General features: G+C 37.5%; 1 protein-coding gene across 1 annotated transcript; it reads left to right on the top strand.

Annotated features, from left to right (window-relative positions):
- Positions 1–2,860: 2,860 nt before the first annotated feature.
- Positions 2,861–8,024, top strand: LOC144980747 (lysosomal acid lipase/cholesteryl ester hydrolase-like). The gene is made up of 2 exons (XM_078928495.1): positions 2,861–5,297; positions 6,047–8,024. The coding sequence occupies exons 1-2, from the start codon at positions 4,007–4,009 to the stop codon at positions 6,382–6,384; spliced, it is 1,629 nt and encodes a 542-aa protein (XP_078784621.1). The 5' UTR covers positions 2,861–4,006; the 3' UTR covers positions 6,385–8,024.
- Positions 8,025–14,454: the final 6,430 nt, after the last annotated feature.

Raw genomic sequence — 14,454 nt, 5'->3', positions numbered from 1 at the left:
AGGTTTGTGTGTTCATATTCATTGCAGGTGTGTACGTCTGCAAATTATGGTACGGGACAACAATATAGTAGTATGGACGACGTCACTCAGCTTGATTTATTTCATCGGTTTGTGAGTTGTTCTCACAACTTATTAACCGATATAAGTTCATAGTTACCGAGTTGTGGTGGCGTTCATCGGATGAGTGTGACTGCAAGGCATATCTATAGATAGTATGCAGATGACGTCACTCAGGCCTTTGATTATTGTTTTTTCCATCCGCGTTTGTGAGTTGTTCTCACTAAACTGTATTAACCAGACTATAAAAGTTCATGGTTACACAGAGTTTGTGTGTTGGTCCGTTCTACTTCCGGATGGCAATGTTGTGAACTCCTTGGCCAAGCGCATTCTATCTATATACACAACTTAAGATAATAACTCATTCAACCTTAACACCAAATATATAGATAGTTCGAAGATTACGTCACTCAGGTCTTTGTTATTGTTTTTTGCCATCCGCGTTTATGAGTAATGCTCACTGAACTGTATTAACCGGACTATAAACGTTCATGGATACACACCGTTTTGTGTGTTGGTCTGTTATACTTCCGGATGGCAACGTTATGAGCGTCTTAGCCAAGCGCATACTATCTATACGTGGTTTACCCGGGTTAATTTTACCCCATGTTTATTTATTACATTTTCATGAGAGACATTATAGGCGTAGTATCAAAGCTACCCTTTTTTTTTTAGTTTTTGCATGTTAATGATAATTGGATAAAACTATCTATGCACATGCTCATTAAAAAAAAAAAAAAATTCCAATTTTGAAAAGTAGGAAAAACCTCTAGGATTGAGTGAGTTAAGGAGCAGGCACCAGACATGGAGCTACTCAAATGTCTTCATCCTCGTGTTCAATGTATGTGTTGTTTGATGCAAGCGAGGGTTCAATGTATGTGTTGTTTGATGCAAGCGAGGGTTCAATGTATGTGTTGTTTGATGCAAGCGATGGTTCAATGTATGTGTTGTTTGATGCAAGCGAGGGTTCAATGTATGTGTTGTTTGATGCAAGCGAGGGTTCAATGTATGTGTTGTTTGATGCAAGCGATGGTTCAATGTATGTGTTGTTTGATGCAAGCGAGGGTCCAATGTATGTGTTGTTTGCTGCAAGCGATGGTTCAATGTATGTGTTGCTTGATGCAAGCGAGGGTTCAATGTATGTGTTGTTCGATGCAAGCGAGGGTTCAATGTATGTGTTGTTTGCTGCAAGTGAGGGTTCAATGTATGTGTTGTTTGATGCAAGCGAGGGTTCAATGTTTGTGTTGTTTGATGCAAGCGAGGGTTCAATGTATGTGTTGTTTGATGCAAGCGAGGGTTCAATGTACGTGTTGTTTGATGCAAGCGAGGGTTCAATGTATGTGTTGTTTGATGCAAGCGAGGGTTCAATGTATGTGTTGTTTGATGCAAGCGAAGGTTCAATGTATGTGTTGTTTGATGCAAGCGAGGGCTCAATGTATGTGTTGTTTGCTGCAAGCGAGGGTTCAATGTATGTGTTGTTTGATGCAAGCGAGGGTTCAATGTATGTGTTGTTTGATGCAAGCGAGGGTTCAATGTATGTGTTGTTTGTTGCAAGCGAGGGTTCAATGTATGTGTTGTTTGATGCAAGCGAGGGTTCAATGTATGTGTTGTTTGTGCAAGCGAGGGTTCAATGTATGTGTTGTTTGATGCAAGCGATGGTTCAATGTATGTGTTGTTTGATGCAAGCGAGGGTTCAATGTATGTGTTGTTTGATGCAAGCGAGGGTTCAATGTATGTGTTGCTTGATGCAAGCGATGGTTCAATGTATGTGTTGTTTGATGCAAGCGAGTGTTCAATGTATGTGTTGTTTGATGCAAGCGAGGGTTCAATGTATGTGTTGTTTGATGTAAGCGAGGGTTCAATGTATGTGTTGTTTGATGCAAGCGAGGGTTCACAGCGTAAAACGCGTGCCCTTGTGAAGAATATAGGTATTAAAATTGTCCCAACTATCTGGAGCCTTTGTGGTGGTGTAATTGTAGCCTGTCTGGCTGGTAATCAGAAAATCTGAGGTTCGATCCCCAGTCGAGGTCGACTGATTTTTTTGGGATGTTTAATATCCTTGCATTTTTCTCTCTTGCTTTGTCTGGCACCTTTCATACACACTTGTTCAGTTCTTTATTATAAACAACTCTCAATACTATAATTCATTGGGTTTTTATTCTCGTTTGTTTTGTTTTCTTATTTTTATTTATTTTTTTAAAATTTATTAATTAATTAATTTATTAATTTATTTATTAATATTTTTTTTTTTTTTGGGGGGGGGGATATTGTTTTGTTTTGTTGCAGTACTCAAATTTTAAATGTTTGTATTTTATAAATTCAAAGTTTATTAATCGTCTGAATAAATTCGACATAAATACAGATAAATGTGAACGTTTATATAACGCATTTATGCGTGTTTATCATGCTCAAAGTGTTTATAACAATGTTTCATTTTTCATACATGATACTGATTTAGGCGACGAATTTCATTGGTAAAACCAAAGCTAGAGGTGCCCAAATGAGCCAGTAAAATGGAGAGAAAAATAAAGTGAGTAGATGTGACTCATATAAAGGGAACAAAACAAAACAAACAACGTTTTGGCCCTTGGCCTTCGTCAGGAGACAAAAAACACAAACACAAATATGAGATATGATATTCACATTTGACGAAATGTGATATATTGTAAATTCACATATTTGTGTTTGTGTTTTTTGTCTCCTAACGAAGGCCAAGGGCCGAAACGTTGTTTGTTTTGTTTTGTTCCCTTTTATATGAGTCACATGTTATTTTTCTCTCCATTTCATTGATAGTGTGCAATAGAGATGAATAAATGTTCGTTATCATGGATATAAAACTTTAAAAAACAAAACAAAACAGCAGAACATGTTATAACCAATAACTTCTAAGCGAATGGCAATAATTTAGTATGTGGATTATAATCTTACCCAATGTAAACAGAGTGGGACATTGTTATGTTTCATGCAGTTATCGATATCATCATGTCGCTGACCACAGGTCACTCGCTGACCAATAGCAAGTTTTACACTGCACAACGATGATATTATATGCAAGCAGTATCTCTTATCTGTAAATAACTGACATAATGTCACTACTGATAACATTACTGATAATCTTAGGGCAATGTTGGACACTAGCAATTTTACATGCATTCGGTGTGTTTGGACATCGGTCAGTTTGTTGTTTTTCATTTATAACATTGACAAGTTTTACACCAAAAACCAATAATTGAGTTTGGATTTTAAAGTTAAACATGATATAGAAACTGGATATATTAATGATTCATAAGTGTAGTTTGGTGTTCTGTCGAGGAGTAAACAAAACTGTATAAAATGTCTATAATAAAGAAATAAACAAAAAAAAGATAGATAAATAAACAAATAAATAAATACATTAATAGATAAATAAATAAAGGAATAAATGAATAGATGTCAAATAAATAAAAGCATTCAAAAATAAGTAAATAAAATAATTATTTAATTAGTAAAATGAATACTAAATAAATCAATAAATCAATCAATCAATAAATAAAGTCAAAAATATCTGTCTGTTTGACAGTACTGATTTATTAGAAGTTGACAAAAACAACATTTATTCCTTCCTTGTAAATAAAAAGACAACTGACTTTCTTAACCAATGTGAAGTCAGTTTTAGCGTTAAGATCCCTTTCACTCTCACGGTATACTGGTTCACCTTTCACAATCAAGGATAGCTGGTAAATTTGTGGAAAGTTATTCAACGTTCCCACGGACAAAACTGCACTCTTTTTGACAAATAACAAACTTTATTAGACTTTATTAACGGTGGTTTGTGCTCACTTTTCTTAAAACGAATTCGTGGTATGCAGCAGATTATATTACGTGACATTGGCAGATAGTTTTTTTTCTTCTGTTGAATATAAATCAAAATTAGTATTTTAATGGTGAACATATTTTTAAAAGGATCACAATGTTTCATGTCGTTTCCATTAGCGTAGCTGCTTTGTCTCTCATCATTCTCAGCAGTAATCTGTTAATGGTTGGAGCTGATGGTACTGTTCCCACAATGGACTCGGGAATATCACAGCCCGGTCAAAGAACCGATCACATACTACACTGGTCAAAAAATGACCATTTGACGAGTTTTACGAGGCTTTTCAAGGAGTCCAAAATAAAAGATGGTGAACCAGAAAGAACCTTGACTGAAAAGAAACAGGAATATGATGTAGAGTTATTTCCGTTTCCGTCAAAACTTTCTCAGCATTCATTCTCCAAGAAAAGACAATTAAATCCGATTAAACGCTTTCAAAATTACGGTAACATTCTTCCAAATGACTCGAAACTTAGAAAGATCGAAAAGATGGAACATCTCGACCCAGACGCCAACAGAAATCTGACTGAACTTATTTCGACTCAAGGTTACCCTGTTCAAACATACGTGGTTCAAACCCGGGATGGATTTCTGCTTGATCTCCACCGTATTCCATGGGGCCGACTAAAAAACCAGATGCCTTCCAAACCGGAAACATCCAAACATCATCAAAATCAAATCATCTCAGAGCCACGATTCGCTTCAGAGAGATTGCATCATAACTCGGATACAATTCATCACAAAGAATATTCGAATCCGAATACAAAACCTATCGTATTCCTTCAACACGGATATACGTCATCAGCATGCGATTTCGTCATGAATTTTGCCAATGATAGCTTAGCATTTATTTTAGCCGATTCTGGGTACGACGTCTGGCTGGGCAACAGTCGTGGAAACACGTACTCGAACCGTCACGTCAACCTCACCAAAGACGATCCTAGATTCTGGGACTGGAGTTTCGACGAAATGGCTGTGTATGACACGTCAGCGTTTATCGATTTCATTCTAAACAAAACGTCCCAGAGTTCTCTACACTACATCGGACATTCACAAGGAACTATAGTCGCGTTTGCTCTGTTATCGGAAAAACCCGAATATCAGGAAAAGATTCGATTATTCGTAGGTCTTGCACCGATTATGAGTCTTTCAAACATGGTATCTCCTATGAGGTATCTTGCTGAAATGAGTGAATCGGATATTTATAAATTGCTGGGACGTAAGGATTGTTTTGAAACAACGGACAAATCAAGGCGGATGGCTGATACGGTCTGTGCGAAGCCTGTATCGCGCTGGGTGTGTTATGCCATATTGTCTTTGAGCAATGGGCCAGACATTACCAACATAAATAAGGCTCGTTTACCGGTGTATATGAATCACACTCCAGCAGGTAATTATTATGTTGATGAAATAGATGTTGCTGATGATGATGATGATGATGATGAGGAGGAGGATGATGATGATGATGATGATGATGGTGGTGGTGGTTATGATGATGATGATGATGATGATGATGATGATGATGATGATGATGATGATGATGATGGTGATGATGGTGGTGGTAGTAAACATCTAAAAATATCTGCAACAATCCAAAATGACTCACTGAGACGAGTCTTAAAATATCTTTTCTCCCCAATGTTGATCAACATTTCATGAAAAAAAATAAATATTTTCATAAATTCTTTATAAACGTTGGCCAGAAAACGTTTACTTGAAACATCAATAGAGTAAATAAGTAAAGATTGTTTTCTATGTTTAACAAAATTGAGCTTTATATAGGGCAATATCCACTAAATGTACTCAAAGCGCTTTACAATGGGTCCCTGGTCAACAGCAACATTTAACATGTAGGACGGGACATTAGGCGATATTACAATTTTTCGGACAAAGACAACGCTGTTAACGGCAAAGTACTCATTTTACACCTGCGTACGGTGAGAAAAAGTGAGTAAAGAGCCTTTTCCAAGGACTCAACTATGCGCCGAGCGCGAGGCTCGAACCCAGGACCTTCCGATCTGAAAGCGAGTGTCATACCACTAGACCAAATTATAGCCGCATGGAATAAAATATACGGTTATATGTTATTTCACTAATCTCAGATGATAATAACTTCCATTTTTTTTTTCTCCAATCCAGGAACATCCGTTAAAAACGTAGTCCACTACGCTCAGATGGTTCGAGAAAAACGCTTCGCCAAGTACGATTACGGATCGTCAGAGGCAAATATCCAACGATACGGCCAGCCGATTCCCCCAGCTTACAACGTCAGAAGTATTCGAATACCCGCCGTTCTGTTCAGCGGCTTCAAGGATTGGCTGGCCGATCCAAAAGACGTATCGATACTGGAGTCTACCCTGCCCAACATCATAGAGAAGTATCACTACCCAACGTGGAATCATATGGACTTCGTGCTGGGCATCACTGCTGCTAAAGATTGTTATAATCGAATATTAAATGTTTTGCCAAAGTTTTGAATTAGTTTTGAGATGAAATAGAGGTAGAATATTATATTGGTTTGTATTTTGACTATTCTACTTATAAGATAAGATATACTTTATTGATCCTGAATGGAAATTATCATAATGTTACACATCATTCATCGTTATATTAACACAGATTTATACACTGTCATGAACTAATTGATGAAAAAACGAAGCTAATTTAAAATAAACATCAAATATAATAAAATAGTCATTTAAAAAATCGATATTAAATCATATTATTATCATTTTGGTGTGAAAAATTCCACTACAGATTTAAAGGTTTCGAAACCTGTCAAAGAATCTGCAGTCTAAAACTTTTTTAAAAATAGTTGATATTGAAATAGGCTGTTGTACCTATATTATTACTTCAGGTGAAACAAAATTATCTCCCGACAAGAAATTATTCCAATACATAACTAGCAGACTGCGTGTTTCGTCCATTGTCAGTTTGCTTTCGGCTTACGACCCTTTTAAAGTGTTTTGAGCTTAGTATTACGTGTTGCTGTTGACCAGGAACCCTTTGTAAAGCGCTTTGAGCAGGTTTAGTTGTTTTTTTTTTTTAATTTTTTCTTTTTTTTTGGGGGGGGGGGGGGGGGGGGGGTTATTTTATTTTTCGTTATCAACCTCTCATTTTAGCCCTGGACCCCATCCCCACAGAGCACCATGCGATACATCAATCAGATAAAAGGGACATAATTCATATTTCTATATTAGCTTCGGAGATAAGCAGTTTTGTCCCTTGTTCCGATAGAGATGACTTTCTCAGTACCCTCCACCTTATGGTCTTCCTCCTCCTCGACCTCCTCTCATCCTCGTCGTCATAGTCGTCGTCGTCCTCTCCCTCCTCCTTCAATTCATCATCATCATCATCATCATCATCATCATCATCATCATCATCATCATCATCATCATCATCATAATCATCACCATCCTCACCATCACCATCGTCACCACCATCATCACCACCACCAACAACAACAACCACCATCACCACCATCCAAACAAACACACCCAGCGATTTTGAATCGCCCAATTATATACCCAACACTACATTTCTCTTTAATCTAAAGAAGACTCCTTTTAGTTCACAATGTCAAAAATATATACCCAGAAAAATGTAAACAAAACATCCATCACACCATCCTTAACATCATTTACTGAATCTGCACAAAGGTCTCTTTCTCCCTTCCATTCTATACGAGGATAATTATAATTATACGACTAATTCTGTTCCTTTGTGATAGTTTTCCAAGCCTTGACGTGCAACCATTATACCTGGCCTGGCTCTCAAAGATATTATAATATAAATAGAAAGCAATTATGAACATTCAACTGACAACTACTTAGTCTCAGGGTTGCCAGATTGTTTTCAGGCAGTCTGCCAACTGGATTTTAAAAATCTGCCAAATACCACAAAAACCTGCCAAACCATACTATTTATAGTACCCCCTTTGAAAACTCATCAGTTTTGTTAAACAAAAAATTCGCAAGGCCTATGTCATTTTTTTTTCTCATTTCCCAAGTTTAAAAATATCACTAATACATAAAAATTGCCATGGAAAACGTGGAGTAGACCTATACATGATATATAAATAATATCGGAAAATAAAATCTGCCAAATATTTGCCAAACTGCCAAACCGTCTTTTCTCTGCAAACGACTTCAAATTCTGCCAAAAAAAAAAGGACATTTGGCAGAAAATCTGCCAAATTGCCAATCCTGCTGACAACTACTTTGTAAAAGAACACATGAACCACAGACCGTGTCTCCAAGTTATACTGCAAAACATCGACATCGGATAATAGCAATGCAATGTCCTGTCTCGCTGTGCGGGTGTTGTGAGTATTTTATCTGAACGCATAGCATCTTTATCAATCAAATAAACCAATTGTTTTTTGTATTGTTTTGTTTTTATTTATAAGGGCTTTACAGCGCTTGCAACACGTTGAGGTCATATTATCAGCGCCAGTAAAAAGGAAGAACATGGGGGGGGGGGGGCGTGGCTCAGAGGTATACGGTCTTTGGTTCGTACCCGAAAGGTACCGAATTGGATCACCCGCCGCTGCGTTGTAGAGCAAGCCACCTCGCCCTAGCGAAATTTGCGGCACTGTACTACTGCTGACGCCTGGGTTATTTCAGTCTTCCCTTGGAATAGACCATAAGACAAATTTTCCCTTTGGGATGAATAAGGGAATTTTATTTTTTATTTTATTTATTTATAGTAAAAAGTTCTAGAATTACAATTAAAGTACCCAAGAAAAGGTAAGACAAAGGGGAATCGATTCAAATAGGAAACAGACGTAAATTCCAAGAGCAAACTATCAATGTACTTAGTTTGAGATCACCTAACCAAGTAATCTCATTCCAAGACAAAGACAGAAAGCAATTGGAAAAACGTTAAAGGTGAATAGCTCGTATGCGCTTGGCTAAGAAGCTCATAACATTGCCATCCGGAAGTATAACAGACCAACACACAAAACGGTGTGTAACCTTAATCGTTTATAGTATGGTTAATACAGTCTAGTAAGAATTACTCACAAACGCGGGTGGCAAAAAACAATAACAAAGTCCATATTGACGTCATCTTTATTCTATCTATATGTTGTGAATGTTAAACAGACCTTGATATCTACTCGTACTTGATATAACTCAACTTTCATAATTAAGTCTTTTAAATCAACTAAACGTGACTGTTTCATTATGAAAAAAAAATACAATATTTAGACAATGATTCAGACAGACATTCACATGACTAACTAAAAAAAACAAACAACACAAAGCAAAACGAAACAAAACGAAACAAAAATGTAAAACGAGTAGATCCCACCAAAATCAATAACATTCATTGGTTTTCTTACATGACAGATTTATTGATCGTCTCCTGTCTGCCTGATGGGAATAAAACTTGGGGGGGGGGGGGGGGGGGGGGAGGAGGATCAGAAACGTATCTCCACTTCACCGGGAGTCGATCTCATTCCCATTGCGTGCGATGCGAGTGCTCTACCGGCCGAGATATCAATGTAACATAATATTGATAACAAAATTGTAAAAATTACCAATTATAGAAATTCCCATTTAACCGGGATGAAGGTTCAAAGAGAAAAAAGACAACGCTGTATAATTAAAGAGAAATGATTTGTCATTTGGCCGGTCTTGGTTTGTCGTCATGGTTGATGAGCACAGCACGGCACGGCATCGGCACCGGCACCGTGCAATCACTCAACGAACGTCTTGCCGTGTACGGACAAAACGCATATTCTCAAAATTTGACTTTTAAAAAAATAAATAAAATGTGTACTTTATACATCATTGACTTATAGTGACTCCTATCTTGTGAACAAGTTTTAAACCTGAGACGTCTTAAAGCTTTCTTTAGTAGGAGTCTGAATCTGAAATTGGAAAGCGGAGTCAATTAAATTATAGCAGAATATGAAGTAAAGTTTACTGGCCAAATTCAATCTTTTTTTTTTTCCTTAAAAAACCGCCTTTTGTTCAAGAAAGGCAAATCTGTTACTGCTGTACTCTGTAACAACCCATATTTTAAAATTTGACCAGAAAACTCGTCCTTCAAATATCGATCGATTTAAAAGACCCTCATCTTGGCAAAAAAAAAATCTCTCAAACCTGGGACTTCTGAGAGATTTATTTTTGCCAAGATGAAGGTCATTTAAATCGATCGATATTTGAAGGACGTGTTTTCTGGCCAAATTTTAAAATATGGGTTTTTCCAGAGACAGTGTAGTTGTCGAGATTGTTATAAGCTGTATGTAGCTTGTTGTTATTATGTAAATGGTGATTTTGTCAACGTAAAGTTGGATGTAAAGATAACAAGTAGCTGTTGACATTGCAGCCATTCACACGACCTAAAAAAATAAAATGCCATTTTACATTTAAGCATGGCCAAAATTTAAAATGTTCGCCTAACTTGTCAAAAAGTTTTTAACTTGAGATTTCTTAAAAACGTCTTTAAAATTTATGCGGCTGTGTGGTCTTGTAGTATGACCCTCGCTTTCGGATCGGAAGGTCCAGGGTTCGAGCCTCCCGCTCGGCGCATAGCTAAGTCCTTGAAGAAGGCTCTTTACTCACATTCTCTCACCGTACTCAGGTGTAAAATGAGTACCTGGCCGTTAACAGCGTTGTCTGTGTCCGAAAAATTGCAATATCTCCTAACAGGCGTGATGTCCCGTCCTACATGTTAAATGTTGCTGTTGACCAGGGACCCCTTGTAAAGCGTTTTGAGCACATTTAGTTGATATTGCGCTATATAAAGCTCAATTTTTATATTTTTTAAAGACATTTTTCTTAAACTATGGCTCCTCTTAATCTATTGATAGATAAAGTATAATATTTCTGGCCAAAAATGACAATAAGTTGTTTTGTTTGGCTTCTTTCATCTCGATACGAGACAGTGTTATAGGGAATGAGATTAGCGGAGAAGTAGGGTCCCTTGATTGGACGTCACCCATAGTCTGTGACATCACCGGCGGAAAAGTTATTAGAGAAAGAACGTCATGCTGGTTGTGCGCATGCGTCTCTGGGTCTCGGACTATGGGTGACGTCCAATCAAGGGACGCTACTCTTCTACTAATCTCATTCCCTATCAGTCTGTTAGCTTGTGGTGTCATTGCTGATTTTGGCCACGTAAAGTTGCCAGGAAAAATCACAAGAAGGTGTTGACACCGCGGCCGTTCACACAACCTATTTATTGTCACACAAGCAGACAAAACGGATTTTTTTTTTTTTTTTTTTTTTTTTTACAATTTGGCAAGAAAACTTTTACGTCATAAATTAACCAGTGGATTTTATCCAATCAAAATGTGTGCTTTGTGATGCATACTCATGCCCGCTTGGAGAAATATTATACGTGTTTGTCTATAAATAAAAGATTGAAGGAAGTTGACATCACTTCGTTCTTTGTTATTGTTTTTAACCAGCAATTTTATGAGTAAATAAATATAATTATGAATTGTATTAATCAGACTAAACTTTCAATGTTACACATATTTTTGTGTGTTGGTCCGTTATTGATAGTGTGTGTTTGGCTAAGAAACTCGCAACATTGCCATCCGGAAGTATAACGGACAAACACACAAAACTATGGGTAAGCTTAAACGTTTATAGTCTGGTAAATCTAGTTTAGTGCGAATTACTCATAAACATGGATGGCAAAAGACAATAACAAAGACCTGAGTGACGTCAACTTCATACTATCTATACAGAGTGTAGTTAATTTAGAACAAATTGTCATTGTTTACGTTCGAAAGCAATATCCACTAAACGTGCTCAAAGCGTATTACAAGGGATCCGTGGCCAACAGCACCACTTAACATGTAGGACGAGACATGACGCCTGTCAGGCGACATTACATTTTTTTCCGACAGAGACATCGGCCAGGTACTAATTTTACACCTGTGTACGGTGAGAGAATGTGAGTAAAAAGCCTTTTTTCCAAGGACTCAACTATGCGCCGAGTGAGGCTCGAATCCGGGACCTTTCGATCCGAAAGCGAGTGTCATACCACTAGACCACATAGCCTCTCACAAAGACCTTTCAAAGTGATATTAAGCTGGTAGAAGCTGCGGACTAAAAAAAAGTAATGAATATAACAGCTTCAAAAAATAACTAAATGTCAAACAAGGAAATTTTCGGGCTCAAAACCCTTCGTCAGCCAATAACAAAAACAATAAAAAACATTCATACACCGCTCAAGATCCAGACAGCAGCAAGAAAATGTATGGGACGTCTTGTCCACGAGTATCGTCCCAGGTTTGAGAGTTTTTGCCAAGATGAGGGTCAATTAAATAGTCTTAAGATATTAAAAGGACGAGTTTTCTGACCAAACTTTTAACACGTGTTTCTCTAGAGTACGGCATTTAACTGGTCATAGAATCTTATCAAGCACAAGACATATCGGCCCTACCAACTTCATCTTCTTTCATCTTTTCCCACATTTTGCAGGGTGGCCATAATGAATGCCACATCTCCATGCATCTCAATTCATTGCATCATCTTCCTCCAGGCCCAGTTTTTTACCCTATCCATCTATCTAGTCTCTGGGGGTCCCTTCGGTTAACCCACTTGTTCTTCTTCTTTCAGCTTATCCCGCATTTTACAGGGTCGCCATAATGAATACCACATCTCCATGCGTCTCGGTTCATAGCATCATCTTCCTCCAGACCCAGTTCTTTCATATCGTCCTTTACCTTATCCCACCACCTAGTCTTTGGGCGTCCCCTTTGGCCAACCCACAATCCACTTTAAAAGTTCTAACAATCGAGTTGAACGTAGCCAAAGTCAGGGAGTTCATTTTCATTGCTTTCTTTCTTTTCTTTCTTTCTTTCTATCCATCATTTCATCATATTTTATTTTTGCACAACACATTATATCGCCCCACCCACAGTTCACTCTACATTTTCCAATCATCTGATAGAACCGTGACCAAAGTTACCAAGTTCATTTCCATCGCCTACTTCTCTCTTTCTTTCTTTCGTTCTTTTTATTCATCGTTTATCATTTTTGGCACAAAACATATCGGCCCACCCAAAAATTCATTTTACATTGTCCAACCATCTGGTAGAACGGTAACCAGTCACCAAGTTCATTTCCATTTCTTTCTTTCTTTCTTTCTCTCTCTCTCTCTCTTTCTTTTCTTTCTTTTTTTTTTCTTTCTATCCATCACTTTTTAATCATTCAAATCTAACATTTCCAGTTCTTTATAATCTGTTTAAGATTGTGTCTTTAGTTGTGCCATAAACTGTATGTATAGTGAACCAATTAGTAGAGGCAGCCATGCAGGGAATCGCGTTACAGAGAGCATCTATTTGTTACGAATGAATAAGTAAAACATTATATCTGTGGAGACATTTTATGGCAAATGTTTACGGAACATTAAAAGTACAACAAAATGTGTATGATACTCTTTAAATAAGAAGCTAAATGAAAGCAAAGTACTCTCCGCCAAATCCAGTCACGGATGGTAGACTGTGTGCAAAATGCCTTTCATATTTATGCTATGCGTTTGGCTAAAATAATTCTCATAACAATAGCCAGCTATATTAAATATATCAACTTATAATATTGTGTGTAACCTTTGACATGCGCACTACCGTACTCCTGAAAAGAAATTTAGCCAGAAAACTCGTCCTTCAAATATCGATCGATTTAAATGACCCTCGTCTTAGCAAAAACTTTCAAACCTAGGATTTTGGCAATGCTGTGAGTTTCTCAGCCAAGCGCATACTATCTAAAGGAAGAAGAAATCATACAAATGCCTGTTTAAAAAACAATAACAAAGAGCTGATGTGACGTCAATGGGCATGATCTATATTCCCTTTCCATGTGCTCGAAGTCATTGGTCACGTTGCAGAGTGTGCTCAAAATGACCCACATAGTGAGAAGTGTTCACAGCTTTTAAAATATCTTACATCACGATTGGTCAGTTTGTTCAGCTTGACACATGGGTGTGTTTACAACTTTCATAAACAAAGCAGCGTGTTGACATTTGTTAAGAAATATCCAATTGTTGGACAGCAACAAATCATGGGATTGATGACCTGCTTTTACGAAAACGAATATAGATAGTTCGAAGATGACGTCACTAAGGTCTTTGTTATTGTTTTTGCCATCCGCGTTTATGAGTAATGCTCACTGAACTGTATTAACCTGACTAAAACGTTCATGTATAAACACCGTTTTATGTGTTGGTCCGTTATACTTCGGGATGGCAATGTTATGAGCTTCTTAGACAAGCGCATACTATTTATAGATCGCTCCCATTGCATTCCCTCTATAAAGGGGTTTAATCAAATCGAAAGCGAATCGATTCTGACTTGGGAGTGTGAAATGACGATCCGGAAATCGAACATTGATCGAGGCCTCGAACACAATGACCAGGCATGGTCAATCCACCAGGCGGTCACTTCGTGTTTGCTTTCGGTGTGGAAGCAGCTTGACCAAGATTGAATCAATGAGATCTTTACTTTATAGATACTATGCAAATGACGTCACTCAGGCCTTTGTTATTGTTTTTGCCATCCACATTTATGAGTAATACTCACTAAA

Source organism: Berghia stephanieae, chromosome 10 (genome assembly GCF_034508935.2).
Source record: "Berghia stephanieae isolate SIO BIC M18660-M18661 chromosome 10, UCSD_Bste_1.3, whole genome shotgun sequence".
Lineage (NCBI taxonomy): Eukaryota > Metazoa > Mollusca > Gastropoda > Nudibranchia > Aeolidiidae > Berghia > Berghia stephanieae.
Note: the sequence above shows the minus strand (reverse complement) of the source record. Positions and strands in the feature narration are given on the sequence as shown.